Source organism: Crocodylus siamensis, chromosome 1, assembly GCF_052110815.1.
Source record: "Crocodylus siamensis isolate JL-2025a chromosome 1, ASM5211081v1, whole genome shotgun sequence".
NCBI classification, from domain to species: domain Eukaryota; kingdom Metazoa; phylum Chordata; order Crocodylia; family Crocodylidae; genus Crocodylus; species Crocodylus siamensis.
Genome location: NC_143395.1, coordinates 118,765,075 through 118,783,364, shown reverse-complemented (window position 1 = coordinate 118,783,364; position 18,290 = coordinate 118,765,075). Strand labels below are relative to the sequence as shown.

Genomic DNA, 18,290 nt, shown 5'->3' with positions numbered 1-18,290 from the left:
TACTTAAATTTGGGGTCCATTTTATTCTAATCTATGAGTCTTTGTAATTTCCCATCATCATTCATTTTTAGAATTGTCACTTAACCCCCATTCACAAGCTACACAAAAAAAGCATTTTAGCAGAAGCCCCGCATCTATAACAGTTAACAGTTTTTTAAGCACTGTCTGCAAATATCTTTCAATGAAAAAACCTTCAATGATCACTTTAAGAAAACGAGGGAAATAAAGGGAAAGAAGGCCATTCTCATAGGCAGACCACTGACATTTTTAGCACATGTGACAAACAGAAATATCATTAGTTAAAATGTAACACCAGAGGATTTTTAGAAAAGGCTCAGTACAGTAAATGCAGCCCTAAGCAGATGCAACTCAATACCACTAGGGTATGCACACGTAAAAGAATCAGCTGCTGTCTGCAAAGAATCACATGCATTAGAGAAAGGATATTTAGCAGTGGAGAAATAATCTGATCGTGCCTAATGATTCCAAAATTGTATGCAAGGCAAAAGCCATTATATTTGTGCCTTTTAAGTGCTGAGCACTTCCTATGAGCTAAGCAATTAAATTAATAATACAGTCAGAATGAAAAAAATATGTACTTCATTTCCTAAACAAAACATATTTCTGGGAGGATGGATCCAGAGAAACTCGGCCTGAGGATAATTTGGGGCTGCTGCTTCTTCTTTCATATGGCATCAGATACAAACTTCTAAATCTATGAGCTACTGGCTGGTCCTATTGCTCAATGTGCAGATTCCATCTGCCCTGCCTGGGCATTTGTAAAGATTGCAGTTTTGATGAAGTGCTGTGCTGTGTGTTGGACACCATATTCACACAGTGTGCTGTCCAAAATGTTCATCTGGTGAAGTGTTGTTTTGAAGCATCCGTATCCAGGTCTCAGTCTGTTCAGCTTGACCCATGCTTGTCTGTCAAGGTCATTGGTATAAAATGCTGTAGGTCTGACCTTTCCCAGCAGTTGGCCCACTCTGTTGCTGCTCAAGGGTTTGGTTCACCATTGCCAATCTCTTCCAGGAGCTTGTGAGCTTCATGTACAAACAGTTTATGACTTTAATCCTCTTAATCCTCCACCTGTTTGGGTCTTCAGTTAACAGTTAATAGAGCAGGTGATTTTCATCATCTTTTGCCTCTATTGAATGTAATGATATTAGGATCTATCATCTTAGATCACTTGGTCTAAAGCCCCAGGGTGCAGTACATCTGTAAGTTGTGCAGCCTGTTATGAGTCTCAACACACTGTTAAGTACAGTGTCAACCTTTTTAGTGTGACAACGTCTGGACCATGCAGGAGCAAAACATTCTGCTGGGGCATATTTCAGTGCACGTGTGATGTTTATAGGTGAGGGAATGGTCTAATGTGACTCCTCGGTAAGTTGGGGTATGCTCACAGGGAAGCATGTGCTTGCCTACTCTTATACTCAGTGTGCTCATGGCTTGATGACTGTCCAGGTGGAAGAGTGAAGATACCAATTTATTGATGCCCACCTTTAAACACCACTTGTGGAGACAGCAATGAATCCCATATCTTTTCCAATTCTGTCACATCTATTCCTTGGGCTACTATGGTGACATCATCAGTATATATGTGTCACTTAGATACTGTATGTGGGAAGTCTGAAGTGTATCTTTAGTAGGCAACCATCGATTGTCTCGATCATGGTGTACATGTACCTGATGAATCCATTTACAGCTGACAAGCTGAATTAGAGAGTGACACAGCTTGTTACTAGTTTCAGAGATCTATATGTTGTCTGAGCTGGAGTCCAAGTTTACAGCATGCTGCTTTCTTCTTTCTTGCTTTGTTTCCATCCTCTGGATCAAAGCCGCTTCGTGTTGAGCTGTACCCAATGCCAGATCTTACACAGGCATCTCATTTGCAGGTATATACATTGAAAAGTACTAGTGCTAGTGCTGATCCACTGAAGACTCCATTCTTCATAGTTTGTACTCTGCTTTTTTCTCCTTGGCTGGTAGTGAGTTGGAATGATCTGCTGGAGATCATGATCATGATGAAAGTGCTTAGCTTGCAGTCAGGTATCATAGACTGAATTTTATATTTGATGCCATACAGTGTTATAGGTGGCTGTGAGGTCAATAAAGACCGCACCTATTTTCTGCCTCATTTCAAATCCATTTTCTGCGTCAGATATAAGTAAAGTAACTTGGTTAGTGGTACACTGCTTTTTTTCCAAAAGCCAACTTGTTCACTTCATGAGTTTGTATGTAACACAGGGTAGTAAGATGGGTTGGTAGCTCTATGGATCCTCTGTTGGTTTACTGAGTTTCAGGATAGCAATGATGGCGGTTTTTCTCCAGATTTTTGGAAGTCTGTTATTTCTAGACATTTATACATTAATTTTTGAAGCCATCTATTCATTGTGGTTCCAAGCTTGGTAACAAATTCTGAGAATATCTTATCTGGTCCAGCAGCCTTGATAGCTTTAATAGTTGTGTCAAATTCGCTGTCAGAGATGAGGGTGGTTAAATTAAGGGAGCAGTTAAAATTAATTTGGGCACAGGGTGACTTAAGTGGTTCATGAGTCAGATGCCTGCTCATTTCTGTGTGTTGCTTGCTTGTGTTACTATATTTGCTGTTGCTTATGTTAGACAAAAGACTGGTCCATGTGCTAAGGAACAATTATGACATAAAATAGGCCAGGTTAATTTTTTTAACGGAAAATGCCTCATGCTTGTGAGTCAGAAAAGAAACAGGATTTTCTTCCACAATATTCTGTCTGCCTAACAAACTACACAAGTATAGGTCAGGAAGGCTATCCTTAGGGATCTGTTGGAGATGCAGACACGTGGTAGTAACTAGTCCTTACCAAGAATCCGAGTTTTCCATTTGCCATGGAAAAATGTGGATTTTCTCCTTTAATGGAGAAAAACACTCTTGTCTTTTTGGTTTATTACATCCCATTTTAAGTTAGACTATGCCGTGTGTGCTCTCACTATGTTTTACTAGGCTGTATCTTATGTTAGGCAAATATTTTTGTTTGTTCTGTCATGTGCTTGAGGTTGCAAAGTGCTGTGTTCAATATATGCTCCCTTCAGAGAAAGAACTATTCTTGTTCAAGTGTTTATAAATCCAATTCCACTACCTTTTTCCCCACCCCACCACTCTAAAGTTTGGCAGCAGCTGCCCTCCCCCCCATCAAGGGGAGGGGATAGAAGTCTGGTAGGCACACCCAACCCCAGGCTGGAATCCCATGTGAGCCAGGGAGAGGATTTAAACCGTCACCCTCCAATGTGCTACCCTCACCCTCCATGTTGCCTGGTCATCCCCCTCCTCTAGAGCAGGGAGGAGGTAAGAGCCTTGGAGGGGTTCTGTCTTCCCTTCCCTTTGGCAGTGGCTGGCAGGCATACTTCTAGTGCCCCCAGGCTTCTGGTTTGAGCCACTGCAGGCATGTGGCTTCATTTTCTGAATCAAAAGTGAATGTTTGGTCATTTGCTAATTGGCTCAATCTGTGCAATTTAAACTAATCTGCAAAGACCGAATCAATTCAGCCTTGGGCTTTCTGACTGTCTGTACTGTGAGACCAAGGTCACAGCACATCCAAAGCTCTGACAGGAACTGCAGTGACATGTCAGTGAGCTCTGAGAGATCACTGGCATTCAGAATCACAGGGAAGGTCTGTAGCCATAGCCCCTTTCACCTGCATGGCACATCTGTAATGCATTTTCTTCCCTGTGCATGTGCCACACAATGGAAGGGGATGATTGATCCTGAATCTCCTCATGGTCTTCAGAGTGTGTGACAAGCTAATCTTACAAGACATTAAGAGTGATATGAAAAGCAATTGACTAGCAATGATATATATGAAACAAAAGGGATCTGTTAAATCCATGAAGCAAAAAATGGAAGCCAAACATTCCTCAGAGGATTTTATTCTCCCAGGTAACTGTCACCTTCTATACTCTATTGGTCTTACGCATATGGTTTCTAGGGAGGAAGGGTTTCCCTACTTTCTTCTGAAGCATTGGAAACTGGTCCCAGCTAAAAGTGGGAGTTTGCCTACAGTGCAATGGTGCTTCTAATGGCATACAGGCAGATTGTCTGATGTTGGTCAAAATAGTCTGAGAGACATAAACCAAGTAGCAGGTCATGAAAACATATCCACAACCAGCTCATACAAAATGACAGCCATGATATTAGCCTTCATCTTTTGATGTCTCCTTATACTACAGATGTCTCAGTATAAAAGTAGCAATAGCATCCAAACAGTATCCAAAAAAAAGCAAAGAGGTAGATTTCTTAAGAACCCTGGCATACTTCAGATAGCCGTCATCTTAATGGAAAATACAATCCCTAAGATTGACATGCCAACCATGCTGAACAAAAAAACTGCTAATTAAATCAGATTTGGAAAGAAACCATCTTCATATAAGTGAATATCTAATCTATACATCCTTACAGGCCAACAGTTTTCTTACTAGTGTCAAAGTCACTGCCAACAAGGATTTGTGTTCATGTGTGAACATGAGGTCACTGAAAATGGCAATCAAATGAAGGCCTTTTTTGTTTGGTATTTATTTTAAAGGTCAAGCTGAGTCTGGGTGAGAGAAATATTAGCCAAGCACAAGAAGGATGGTGCTAGCAGTGAGCTGAGCTTGTTAAAAGTGCTACTGACTGAAGTCTGAAGAAACAGCATTCTTTAACCAGTTCAGACTCTTTTTGAACCAGATACCATGCAGCTGTCAGTGATTTTTTTTAGATAGACTCAGACAACAGATAATAATAGAGCAATGGTTATCCACTTTTCTTGAGTCACCCCTCGGTAGACTTGAGTCACCTCTCACACACGGCCAGCTCTTAGTTTTTACTCTTTCTTTGAGTGCAGAAAAATAGTAGAAAAATTCTTATGTTGTAAAGAACCAGAAAGAGCACAACAGGTCAGAATGTTAACACTGGACTGCTATAGGAAAACTCTGGGTTTATCTTGTGAATCATGTTTACAAACCTAACACTAATAACATTGCACAGCATCCCTGAAATGATTCCAAGGTAGCACCCTGGTTGAAAATCATTGTAATAGAGAAATCAGGCTGTTGTCCTATCACTAAAAGGAATATACATGGCACTGTGTATACTATCCCACAAATCCTTTCCTCGGTGACTGCAATACATTTGGGAAGATGTCTTCCAAGACACATACAAATACACTGTAGATATAGTGAAATCATGACACTACAGTTTACAATCCACAGTAGCCAGGTGTACAGCAAGAAGTGCCCCAGGACAAGGTGGGATAAAGTATCCTAGCTGAAAGAAAAACCACTATATTTTTATTATTTGCAGCATGGATGATAAATAGATCTACAGTCAAAAACAGAGATGAGACTCTTCCTCTAAATTTGAAAAGGTTTCTTAAAAAATGACACTAGTGAGTAGGTATGTAAGGAGCAGATATAGCCAGGAAATACAAACTTTAAGTGTCAGGAGATGCAAACTGACCATGCTTCTTCCACATGTATGGTTAAAAAGTTTACTCAAGAATTTCCTTCACCTATTCATTATACAGGCAGTTAGAAGCAGTGTGACTGCAATGCTTGATTTGATTACCCTAAGTGAAAGAAAGGAAGAACTGAACCTGAGACAGTATGTCTGGTACCCTTGAACAATTTGCAGTTTCAATTTGCAATATATTTGTTATTCAGTAAAGCCAAAGCTTATGTTAGCATGCTCCGATAAGACAAGTTCCCTGTAAAAATACTGCACTTCATATGTTCCAAAAACTGGAACACTATGCTTTATAGCTAGCGTTCCGCATTCTCAGTTTTTACCGATTTTCACTAATAAATTCCCTGATTTTTTTAAGTCATTCAGTTTTTACTGATTTACAACTGTTTCATAGTTCTTAGGGTCAGAAGGGACCTAAACAGGTCATCAGGTCCGACCATGAATGGGTGCTGCTGTTTTTCAGTTCAAATCTCTGTTAATCAGCATGAATAGAGAACAGCCCATTCCCCACTCATGCTGGTTAACAGGAATTTGAACTGAAAAATGGGTGCTGCTGATAAACTAAAAATGCCACCGTGCCAGTTACCTGAAGCACAGGTTTCTAGCCAGATGTAGGGAGAGATGGTGGCAGAAGCCGTATCCGGAGCAGGGGTGGGGGTGGCTGCGTGGGGGCTGGGGGAGGGTGGCTGGAGCAGCTCCCAGGGGCTCTGACTCCGGGCAGGATGGGTCATAGGAATCGCTCCAAGGGTGGTAGGTCTGAGCTGCACCCTGGCAGCTCTGGCTTCAGCCCCACTCTGGGCGCTGGGAGCTGGGAACCCTGCCGTGGGGGGGGAGGGGGCAGGCAGGAGAGCATGACCCCACTCCCTGCAGCAGGTGCTATACCCAGCCGCTCCACATGGGCAACTGTGGCTGGAGCCACTGCCTGGGGGTATGGCGCTTCCAAGTCCGACCCTGGGCGGGGTGGGAGGTAATGGTGCTGGGGTTGGATCCTCCTGCTCCACATCCGGCCATGTGCCACTCCTCTGTCCCCCCAAATGCCAGGGCAGCCAAGCAGCAGGTTGCTGCAGCAGAGGGGGAGGGGCACAAACACAGCCAGGGAAGAAAGGCAGGGCATGGCACCATGTGCTTCCTGCTGCTGATATGGGGGTACACGCTCTCCAGGAAGAGCCCAGCAAGTTCTCCCAGCCCACAGCCCTCCCAGGGGGTGAGTAGCCGCAACAGCTGCACCCCCCCACCCTGCACTCACTGACAACTTCCCCTGCTTTGCTCCCTGCTGCAGCCCCAGGAGCTGCCAACGGGCTGCATCATGCCCTGCCCTTTCCCTAGTCCCAGCCTTGCTCTCTTCTTCCCTCACTGCCAATTTTTTCCCTGACTTAAACTGATGTTTTTCCTTTTCTTCCCTTTATCCTGATTTCATCCAGGTTTTTCTGTTTTGAACATAAACCCTGAAAAATTCCCAAGTTTTTTGGGAACAACTTTAATTTCTGTATTCCAGCCCTTTATAACCTATCCATTTATTGTAAACTCTTACTTACCATCTGTTATAACAGTATCAGTCTGTTGTCCACTGGTCTCCCCTTGCTGAAGGGTGTGCTCTAGTTCCTCTTCTGTTAATCCATTAATGTTAGATATTTGTCCATTCTTCTGTAAAAGCTGCATTGGAAAGGGGTAGGATGATATTTGGAGAGGGAGAGGGGGAGAGAAAGAGAGAAAACAAATGCACCATCAGTTTCAAGCCAGTGATATAATTCCATCTGTTCTTCCACAAAATATTTTGTATTTATTTGGGTGTCTATGCATCTTTCCCCAGAAAATTAGCAGTCAGAAATTGGGGTCCATGTCCTAAATGAGTAAAGTAATTTCTAAACAGTTTGGTTAAAAGTGTGCTTCAGCATGTCAATAGATGACCTGATGTCACAACAGTAGTCACATCCCACAAGCTTGCCAAGTCAGTTTTGTGGCATAGTGAACACGTGCAACCATAAATGTAACCATGTGATTTTATGTATGTTATAGCCAGTTATATTAAATTACTTATTTGCAGGGAAAAAACTCTTTTTTTCTCTACTCTGTCTTCAGAATAACACAGCTAACTACTAGGCCTGTGCAAAGCAGCTAGTATTCACTTCAGATTCAGCCAATTTGGGGAACAGTGATTCAATTTGGTGATTCAAATCACTGTCCCGAATCTGATTCAGAGATTTGGCCGCTGCTGAATCTCCAAATCAAACAGCAGGCCCCATCCCCCTCCCACTCTCCTGGCCCCATCAATGGCTGCCCCACCCAGACCCAGCGTCCCAGTTCTTTAAAAAAAAAAGCCCCACACTTAACGGCTCCTGCCAGGCAGGGGGCAATCTCCACTGCCCCCTACTGCCCTGCGCTGTGGGGGAGGGGGCTCGGCCACAAGCCCCCAGAAGCCCCGAGGCTGCTGCAGCAACTGGTGAGTGCAGGGCATTTTTTGTTTTTTTTAAAGAGCCGGGATGCTGGGGCTGGGTGGGGCAGTCTTTGACAGCCATGGCTCAGATGGCCCATAAGCCATATTTTGCCCACCCCTAGGCTACATCCTCAACCATCCCCTGCACAACTTAAAAAATAACGAACTCCCTCACATCTTCCTGAATTACAAAAGTTCCAAATTACCCTTGCCAGGCTGCCAAAAATCACCTGTTTCTTCTTCTATTTCTCTTCTAGATGTCATCAGCAGTTCAAATTTGAATAGTAAAAACCCATGCAAAAATTCAGCCCTGTAATGACCGAGAAATTAGATTTTATAGATTTCACAGACATTAGGGCTGGAAGGGACCTCGGAAGATCATCGAGTCCAGCCCCCCACCCAAAGGGCAGGAAGTCAGCTGGGGTCGTAGGATCCCAGCAAGATAAGCATCCAATTTGCTCTTGAAGGTGTTCAATGTGGGTGCTTGAACCACCTCCGATGGCAGGCTGTTCCAGACCTTGGGGGCTCAGACAGTAAAGAAATTCTTCCTTATGTCCAGCCTGAAACAGTCTTGCAGTAGTTTATGACTGTTTGACCTCGTCATCCCTTGGGGCGCTCTGGTGAACAAACGTTCCCCCAGATCCTGGTGGTCACCCCTGATAAACTTACAGGTGGCCATCAGATCACCCCTGAGCCTGCGCTTTTCCAGACTAAAGAGCCCCATGGCTCTCAGCTTGTTGTCGTAAGGTCTGTTTTCCTGACCTCTGATTATGCGTGTGGCTCTTCTCTGGACTCTCTCAAGCTTCTCCACATCCTTTTTGAATTGTGGAGCCCAAAACTGGACACAGTACTCCAGCTGTGTCCTCACCAAGGCTGAGTACAAGGGGAGAATGATGTCCCAGGATTTGCTTGAGAAGCATCTATGGATGCAAGTCAGCGTTTTGGTCGCTTTAGTAGCTGCAGCATCGCATTGCAGGCTCATGTTCATCTTGTGATCAATGATGACCCCCAAGTCTCTTTCTTCCGAGCCGATGCTGCAGGTTTTTCTTCCCAAGGTGGAGAACCTTGCATTTTTCGGTGTTAAACACCATCAGGATACTCTACTACAGAATTCAGATCCAAGTTGCAGGAAAGTGCAGGGGTACTTATTTTTTATCAGGTTTTAGAGCTGAGAAAATGAGGCAGGAGACTGATTTACTCGTGACATGTTGATACTGGACTCTACCTTGGTCCTCTTAAGAAATCTCCCACCGCTGGGTTTTGCTCAGCACCTGGACTAGAGAAAAAACTGAATGCACCACCCATACATCTAGCTACGCTCGGAGCAAAGACAGATAACATGGCAGGAACAGTACACGTACATTGTAAAAAAGGGGCATTCCTGTTCTTTTATTTGGTTGGATAACCTCTAAGTTACAACAGAAGTGAAGGCAAGATAACTCGGGTTTAGCAGCTCATTTTTAATGCTAGGCTCCTTCAATAGTTTTGAATGCAACTACTATTAAACCAAGGTAAAACCTTGAGTTGCTATTTTAAAATTAGCTAGCCAATATGGATTAATAAACCAGAATTAAAAACATACTCCCCTCCTCTCCCCTTTTGTATAGACATACCCTAAGAGTACTTCAGTCCTATATTATGCAACAACCCTTTGCTCTTGCTACCTGCCTAGGATGCTTAACTTTTTCTATCATAAACAGTCTTCTTGAGATCAACGGAACTATTCATGGTAATGAAATAAAACAGAGATTTAAGTATTTGCTAAAGTGGAGACTAATTTTCCTGCTGTAATCAAGTCCAGAAATAAAATAGGAGTATTTGGATCTCAGTTATGTATACAGACCTTGTCTCAGGAAAAAAAATATATATATTTATACGGATTCAAGAAATAAGGAATATATGCATACAACCAAAGCACTGCATTCTTTCTAAATATTTTTACAGGTTAATTTTTAAAATGTAAGTTACATGTAATTAACATTATCTTTTTATGGGAACAAATTGCTAGAAAAAAACATACAAAATTAGGAGAGCTGCTCAATCGTATTTTCGTATGCAGTGCTTTTTACCCAATATTACTCTCTTTTAGTCATATCAGTTATTACAACTACCTCTTAAAATGGAAAATATCTGCTACTCATTTTCTTAGTTTGTACACAATATAATTTCAAATATGGTCAGTTTTCATTATTTTGTGGACCTTTTACTGGAAGAAATATATATTATTAATAGGGAGCTAGTAACAATAGTTAATAGAAAGTACAACAAAATTAAGAAGCATCTAAAACTTTCAACTTTTTTTTTTTTATAGAAACTGGCTTTTCAATTGATTTCAAAGTTCCTTCCCTAAAGACTCAAACTAAAAGGTCCTTAAGGAAAAAGGCAAACTTAGTCACATTCAAATAACATCTGCTTTTAAAAATTGCAAATTAAATGAAGGGCTTTCTGCTAAATGCCACCTTTCAAACAAAGAGCAAAATCATCACCATACCAGGTGGAGAAAGGTCCTACATTCTTGATTAAATCTCTTCTCAGACTGTTAAAACAAGCTGTGGGGTGGAGAAACTTGGATTAGCTAGCAACTGTCCAGTTACAATGGAATCTCAAAGCAATATACAAACCACTTGGCAAGAGCATTAGGTCTGCTTCTTATTGTTCAACAAACCTCTCATTTGCCAAGCCCCGAGCTTGAGACAGGCTTCACCCACTCCTGGCTCCCCCATTCGAAGAAGAGTATATTAGGGTTCAAAATACTCTGTTCAGAAGCCCTTAACTGAGCCAAATTGATTCCACCTGGCCTGCCCATTCCCTTCAAAGCTGCCTTTCATAACTGCCTGGTCTGCTCCAGGAAAAAGGATACCAATATAGTTTAATGCTAATGCCACAGATGGAATAATCTGACTTCACAGTTTTTACATGCTGTGACCAGATATTAAATAGAAGAAATGGCAGCTCAACACTCAGATTACAACCCCACTTCTCACATCATCTTTTGCACAAAATGTAAAACACAGGCACTTAGAAAGAGTAAAAATATAATAATCCTACACAAAACAAATTGTAGACTTTGATAACCTCTTTTGCAAGCCTATACAGTATTAATGTTAAGCTTTTAAATTCCATTGTAAAAACGTATGAAAAACAGAACAGAGGCTTAGTGTTTGTAAAGTGATTTTAGATTCGCTAATGAAGTCTACAAAAATACACTGTCAAATTGAAAATTAAATTTTCAGCATTTTCTTTATACTAAGCTTGTCAGAATAAACAGAAGCATGTTTTGCTATATTTATATAAGCATAAGCACAAATCCCCAAACAAATGCAGGCACAAATCCAAATGGAATCCTACAAACATGTGCATATGCTTAACTTCATGCACAAGCCAAGCAATATAAATTCACACCTGTCTTAACAACGAAACACTCCCAGGCTCATCACCTCCACCACAAACTCCACTGTCACACTCTCTACAAGTTATACTCTCTACAGATCACGCATGCATTCAAAATCTACAGCATGTTTTTTTGCAGATGAAAAACTGTGAGCTGTCACACAAGGTCCTGCATTTGAATGCATTCTAAGCAACTTGAATGCATACGATTATTATTTATTAGTATTATTGTGATTGCAGATTGCTATCTGAAGTGAAAGGGAATGTTTGTTTTTTTTATTTTTAATGACAGGTCCTAACTGACCTACCTCTCTTTCTTGAAGCTTTTTGTCTGGGAATGAAACCTTACAGCTGGGAAGTTGAAATCTGAGATACAGCTATCTTGTCACATTCCCTGTCCGCCAACGGCTGGTCAAGGAATGCAAAATTTCAGCCCATGCAAATTTTATGGCAGAATGGAATTGTAAACCTCCAAAAGCACAATAGAGAGATTACAATACACTCCGATCGGGAAATTATGAATGATCTTTGTAAGTGACAGTGTGACTATCAAAGTTCATTTATTTTACTTCATCAAAAGAAAAGTTTTTCAGGTGAAGAACATTTCTTTAAAAATTACATAATGTATAACTGTAAAGGTATTATAGAATATTATTTGGGTTCCTACAAAAGGATCACTCCTATATCCAGTATATCTTTTCTGTAAATAGTTCTAATTCTAACTTGCAGTCAGCAACTAATCCTTTGAAAATTTGTGCTTCAGCAATATTTCTGCCCCCCCCATGCACCCTCCTGTCCTTCCCCCCACCCCCATCCCCTCAATCATGAGCCTTGTCAAACACTTTCTACACTGAAAAGCTTATGAAAACGGATATGCCCAGCAGTATTCCCAGAAGTCAAAAAATTGTGGTTATTTCAGACAAAGAATGCAATGCTATAATCCCTCCTCTTGTAAACCAACATATCTTAGAGTCAGATTTTTTAATGAACTAAGGTTGATCCAGTTCCTGCAGTGAGAGTCATTTACTAATACCACAGTGCTGAAAACAGTATTGCCAAGCACACTCCTAGCATTTACTGTTGATTACATTTCTATCCTGCCCTATCCAAAAGGCTCAGAGCAGCTAATAAACAAAGTGGAAGGATTTTACTTATTTAAGTTCTTTTGTGCAGATTGTTCTTCCCTGCTTCCATCATCATTAGGAAAAACTTCACAGTTAGGGTGTCCAGACTGTGGAATAAGCTCCCTCCAGCGGTGGCGCAATCACCTACCCTGGAAATCTTCAAGAGGAGACTAGACAGTCACCTTGCTGGGGTCACCTGACCCCCAGTTATCTTTCCTGCTTGATGCAAGGGCTGGACCCGATGATCTTCCAGGGCCCTTCCAGCCTTACAATCTATGAATCTGAAGTCACATTTAGCATTGGTAAGCATGCCTTTAATCCTGCTACCTTCTCTCCCATGTAAGGAAGTACTACAGCATTTCTTCCCCTCACATCTCTGATATGTCTGACTATAAAAGGTAATGCAATTTCTGCCATTACAACTGTACAGAATTCCAAAACCAAAGACCTCTGTTTCAAAACTATGTTAAGACTGCCATGTAAAACTAATTTAGTCACCTAGGACACTTTTACATGTGCTTTGGGGATGGGGGGTGGCTCCGAGAGCCACTCTGCAGTGTCTTACGTATCAGTGTCCCCGTGCTTAAAAATGGTGGCGGAGGTGCTTGACCTAAGTTCATTTGATGAGCTTTAGTTCAAGCACCCTACCACCATTTTGAAGCATGCAGACACTGATACACAAGACACAGGAGGCTTGATTAATCAGAGCAGCTTCCATGCTCATGTACAGACCCTCCTATAATTTAAATTTACAAACCCAGCTCCTAAGGAAATGAGTTGTTAAGGGCATCAAAAATCTTACACTGGTCGTGTATAAAACCAAACATTATTTTAATTGAGTATGAAGAACCATGCATTTAATAACCATCTATACCTTAGCTACTCCATGTAAAAATATGGATAGTAGTAATGCTCTGTAATTAGTAATTTTTATCAGTAGCTTTCAAAGCACTTTATCAAGCACAACCCTCATTTATAACATTCATACAAATTGGTCCAGTTCTCTGTGCTTTAGAAATACCGAGAATATGATGCAAGGTCTTGGATCTATCACAAGCCTATTACAGCTGACAAGTTAGTTGTCTGTTATCTATTCTGGAATATGGACCTTTGCATATTTTTTCTTGATCCCTGAAGGAAAGGGGAGGAATCATGATTCTGTCAAGTCTTTGAAGAGTGAACTTGTTCTGTTCAGATGCTGATAAAAATATTGTTAATTTTTACATTATTTTTTCCTACACAAAAATCATATCTAGGTTTACATGTACCTATCATTTCTTAAACAATACCATTTCAGCCCTGTAAAATTATTAGATTTGAAGTGCACCCCCCCCCCAAACCTCTTCCAGTATTGAAGGGCAAAACTAATGCTTTTACTCTCTTTCTACCATTTACCAGTACTATTCAAATAGTTTAATGTGCATCATTCTTCAAAATGAACTATTCCAAACAGGAAATTTTATGACAGCTTCAGCTCACCTGTAAAATATGAATTTTCATTTCTACCTAGGGGAACTTTTACAATCCCTACTCTCTCCTCTGCCTGCTGAAGGGTGAGTGTCCCTGAAATCTTGCAAATAAATACAATAACTTGTTTGCAAATATCTAGTTGGTCTAATAAAAGATATCACCTCTTCCATGAGTTTTGATTCCTTTTGCCTCTAGACCAATATGGCTACAACCTAGATACCTGACTCGTTCTTGCAGAAATTTCTTTGATTAGGACACCCCCAATACCCCAGCCAGCAAGTTGTGGGGAGGGGGGGGGGCCCTCGCAGCAGAAGGGTTATGTTCCCCCCACACACTTCCCTCCCAGCCCCCGCTGACACCAGCTGGTGGGGTGCAGGGCTAGGGAGAGGGGCCACTCTGGCAGCCTCCTGGGAGGCATATGGGAGTGTCCCCAGCAGCCAGTACAGCAGGGGCAGGCAATTATTTCAGGTGGAGGGCCACTTACTGAGTTTTGGCAAGCCATTGAGGGCCACATGACAGGCAGCTAAGGGAAGATAGATATTAATTTTCTAAATTTTTTAGGGGCCTTGTGAGCCGGATAAAATGGCCTGGCAGACCACATCAGCCCATGGACCGCATTTTGCCCACCCTGCAGTACAGGGAGGCTGCAAACCACCCCTCCCTCCTGCAGTAGTGAACATCTGTTTGGCTGACTCCTGCTCTAACTTATAATGCTTTTGTGTAAAGCATAGTATGTTAGAGCACTTCCACAAGGGGCTTTTTGAACATCTGTACTTAGCCTATGACACAGATTAGGCATTGCCCAGACCACTCTGACATTCCTTTTAGAGGTTGAGCCATTGTCCCTTGCATTTACTAGTCACTGGGTAATCTGGATAAAGATTCCCTGCAATTGTAGGGAAGTTTCTGTCCCAGTGGGAGCAAGGGTCCATGATGGACCCCAGGACCTACTCCCTTTCAAGGCAGTAACTATCTCACAGAAGCACAAGTGGCTTGCTCTCTTCCACCTGACTCCCAACTATCTCCCTCTTCTGGATGCCCAGGTAGCAAATATACTCAGGATTAGGAAGGTATACAGCAAAGTAAACGTGTAGGTGTAGACATGTTCTTAAGCTATGCAGTAAACTACACTCATGCAAAGTTAAGCGTCTCATGTAGACATGCCCAATGAGAGCTTCAAAAGGTGCCCCAGCGATGGGACTGGATAATACCTGACCTGTGGCCTGGTAGCAAGAACATTGTGCTTAGAAGTCAAAGACATTCACATTCAAACACTCTCTAAGAGGTGCCTAGACCCTGGGTCTCTTTCCTCCTGGCAAGGGCCCTTACCAGTCAGCTATCTGGGTTACAAAAAGAGCGGGCCCATCTTCACCACCACCTTTTAATTCCTGCTAGTCAGTTTTCTGACTGGCTGCATTTTCATGATTTTGATACAAGCACACATCTGTAACAGTACATGTACATAGTCTATGCACATGCTCAGTCCTTGCACACTCATGCACACATCCACGCTGTAGGGGAAGCAGAATGACTATGTAAGTGCCAACAATGCTACTTATTAAAAAGCTGCCATTTAAATGCAAAATGGAAACAGAACTTGACTCTTAGCTTTTAAAACAGGTTTTCTTTTATGAGAAAAGTTGCACAGGCTCTTTTATGAAGGTACACTCTCACAGTCCTTACTGTATGGGTCAGTGCAGTCTGTCCCACTGCATTAGTACTTCAGAGAAACTAATTTCAATTTTCAGTCACATTAACTGCCTCATTTCTCTGAAGGGATCTGAGCACCAATTTGGACCAATTATGTCTAATTTGGTAAGCACTGCTTTAATTCTACTGGGAATAGTTATATAGTTTAGACAAATGTAAAGCCAAAGTTTGGAGAGCTAGCCGAAAACCTCAAAGTCCAAATTAAGCATTAGAAATATCATTAGTTGGGTTCTGCAAATTTACTTGCAAGTGGAGAGATAAATGCACCAGAGCTGTTAATCTAACAGGTTTCTGAGAGACACATTCATAACTGCTCTTGGTTTATGAAACAATTATGAATGTGTTGCCTGAAAAAAAGTGGTTATCCAGTTCACTGATCCTTCAGTTTATTCATTTCTCACAAAGGCCTTGCAGTGATGTAACATTTCTGCTTCTGCCATGTCACCAGAACACATCATGTACAATACATTTTTTAATCATTTCTTCCTTTCACCTCTCCACAGAAAATACAATGAAGCACAGATGTACAGTTAACAACCTTAACTCACACACATTCAATATTACACAAATCCTGACATAGCCAATTACAGTCCATACTGCTGGTTTCTCTTATGTGTTGCAAATTGCTGGATTCTGTCTACTACACCTTTCAACAATTAAAAGTAATTTTAAAAATTACATAGAACATGAAAGAATAAAAGGCTGCTGCCCCATTACTGGGTGATAGAGTATATACCATTCCTTATTCTCAGTAGACTATTTATTTTATATCCCGCTTCATCCAAACAAGGTTCAGGGCAACTTACAATAAAGGCTACAAGTTATGAAACAGACTCTCCAAACAACATCCCAAAAATCTGAAAAACTTAACCCCACTCCACCCACTCCTATTTCCCTGCCTCTCACCCAGGACAGCAGCCCTCTCCCTCCAAACCAGTGGGATGTGGCTTTATCTTTCCCCATTTCTAATCACCACCATTCCCAACATTCCTCATAGCAGACCCAAGTCCATTCCAAGGATTCCTCATACCAGACCCAAATGCACCAAAGTTAATTTTGCCACATTCTCTTAATCCTTCTACACTGATTCTACATCAGATTACTAAAATAACCTGATCCAGCTGTCTGAGCAACTGAGCAAACTAACATGAAGGTACTGCATTTTTTCCCTGCAGTTTGATTTTTAAAACTCATGTGTTGATGTACTACTCAGTGCACAGATATACCATTCAGTGCCATAGTAAGAAAAAAATACACAGCAACATTTTGAAAAATAAAAATTAGATCACTTCTAAATGTTGTTTGCTCATAGCAGTATGCCTAGCTAATCTATTAAAGAATCTGAAGGTTTTACAGACTCCTGGTGCAGGTAAAATAAAGGTCCATATTTTACAAATACAAAACACATACTTAACTTCACAATCTTATCTTCAAGTAACATCATCTATATATAAATTCAACTACCATGTCTACAATGATGACTCGCAGATCTACTTTTGTACTCCAGACCTGTTTCTCTCCAAACTAAAATCTCAATCCATATCTTCAACACAGCACCTCAATCTCCTAATATTTTTACTCCCACCTCAACTCTGCCTTCTTCAACAACTGTGATGAAAAACACCTCCTGTCTGTCCCACAAGCCTATAATATAAATGAGACCATCAACTTACTCATCTCCTAAATCCTTGCATCTCAGGCTATATCTGAGATGTCTATATCTTGGGGCCTTTAAGTGACCTTTCTAATCTATATGGCTAAAACTCATCTAAAACTTCAGCATTTCATGTCTCAGCTTCTACAATATCCGCCTCGCTGACTTTGGTGAAAGTAATCTTGCTTTGGTGTTATTTCTTCATAACACTTCTCAAACCACTGTTTTCCTAATCCATTGCTTTGACAATCTCGCCCCTCACTTTGTCCCCCTAGACTGGTTTTTGTACCTCTCTCACTTTAAACATAGGTATAGGCTTTGAAAGTGAACATGGATAACTTAGCTGTCATTGGGCATGTCTACATGAGACGCTTAACTTTGCATGAGTATAGTTTACTGCATAGCTTAAGAACTTGTCTACATCTACACGTTTACTTTGCTGTATACCTCTCTAATCCTGAGTATATTTGCTACCTGCAAATGCAGGTAGCAAATTTACTTGGGATTAGTAACAGCTCCGTAGCACCTGTGTAGATACCTGACCAGGAAGAAAATCTTCAGCCGGTCAGCCATCCACCAGGAGATAGCTCCTTGCCCTCGGGAGCTGCCTGCTGCCAGGGCGGGCTCTGCCACAGGAGCCCGAGTGGGGACTGTGCCCCCCTGCCCCGGCAGCAGAGAGCTCCACAATCAGGACTGGGGAGCAGGGGCTGCGAGATTCTTATCTCCCAGCCCCTGCTTTACCATAACGATCAGGGAGCAGGGGCCTGGGAAACCCTTATCTCTCAGCTTGTGCCCTGCAGTTGTGGGGCTCAAACTTGAAGACTCTTACCTTCCATCAGAGGGTCTGTAAGTGTGGGGCTACTGCTGGGAGATGCTTATAAGGGTCTCCCAGCCTGAGCCCCACAACCACAGGGCTCAGGCTGGGAGATAAGCATCTCCCAGCAGCAGCCCCGAAGTCACAGAGCCATGGCAGGGAAATAAGGGTCTTCCAGCAGTAGCCCCCCCGACTGTGGAGCCGGAGTAGGGAGC

At 41.9% G+C, this 18,290-nt stretch overlaps 1 protein-coding gene across 1 annotated transcript in view; it reads right to left on the bottom strand.

The window, feature by feature from the left end:
- The window catches only part of AKAP12 (A-kinase anchoring protein 12), a 107,460-nt gene that overhangs the window by 34,685 nt on the left and 54,485 nt on the right, over nucleotides 1-18,290 (bottom strand). Inside the window, exon 2 of the mRNA XM_090041414.1 lies at nucleotides 7,015-7,132. Coding sequence (XP_089897540.1) covers nucleotides 7,015-7,132 — 118 coding nt within the window. The remainder of the gene's footprint in view (nucleotides 1-7,014; nucleotides 7,133-18,290) is intronic.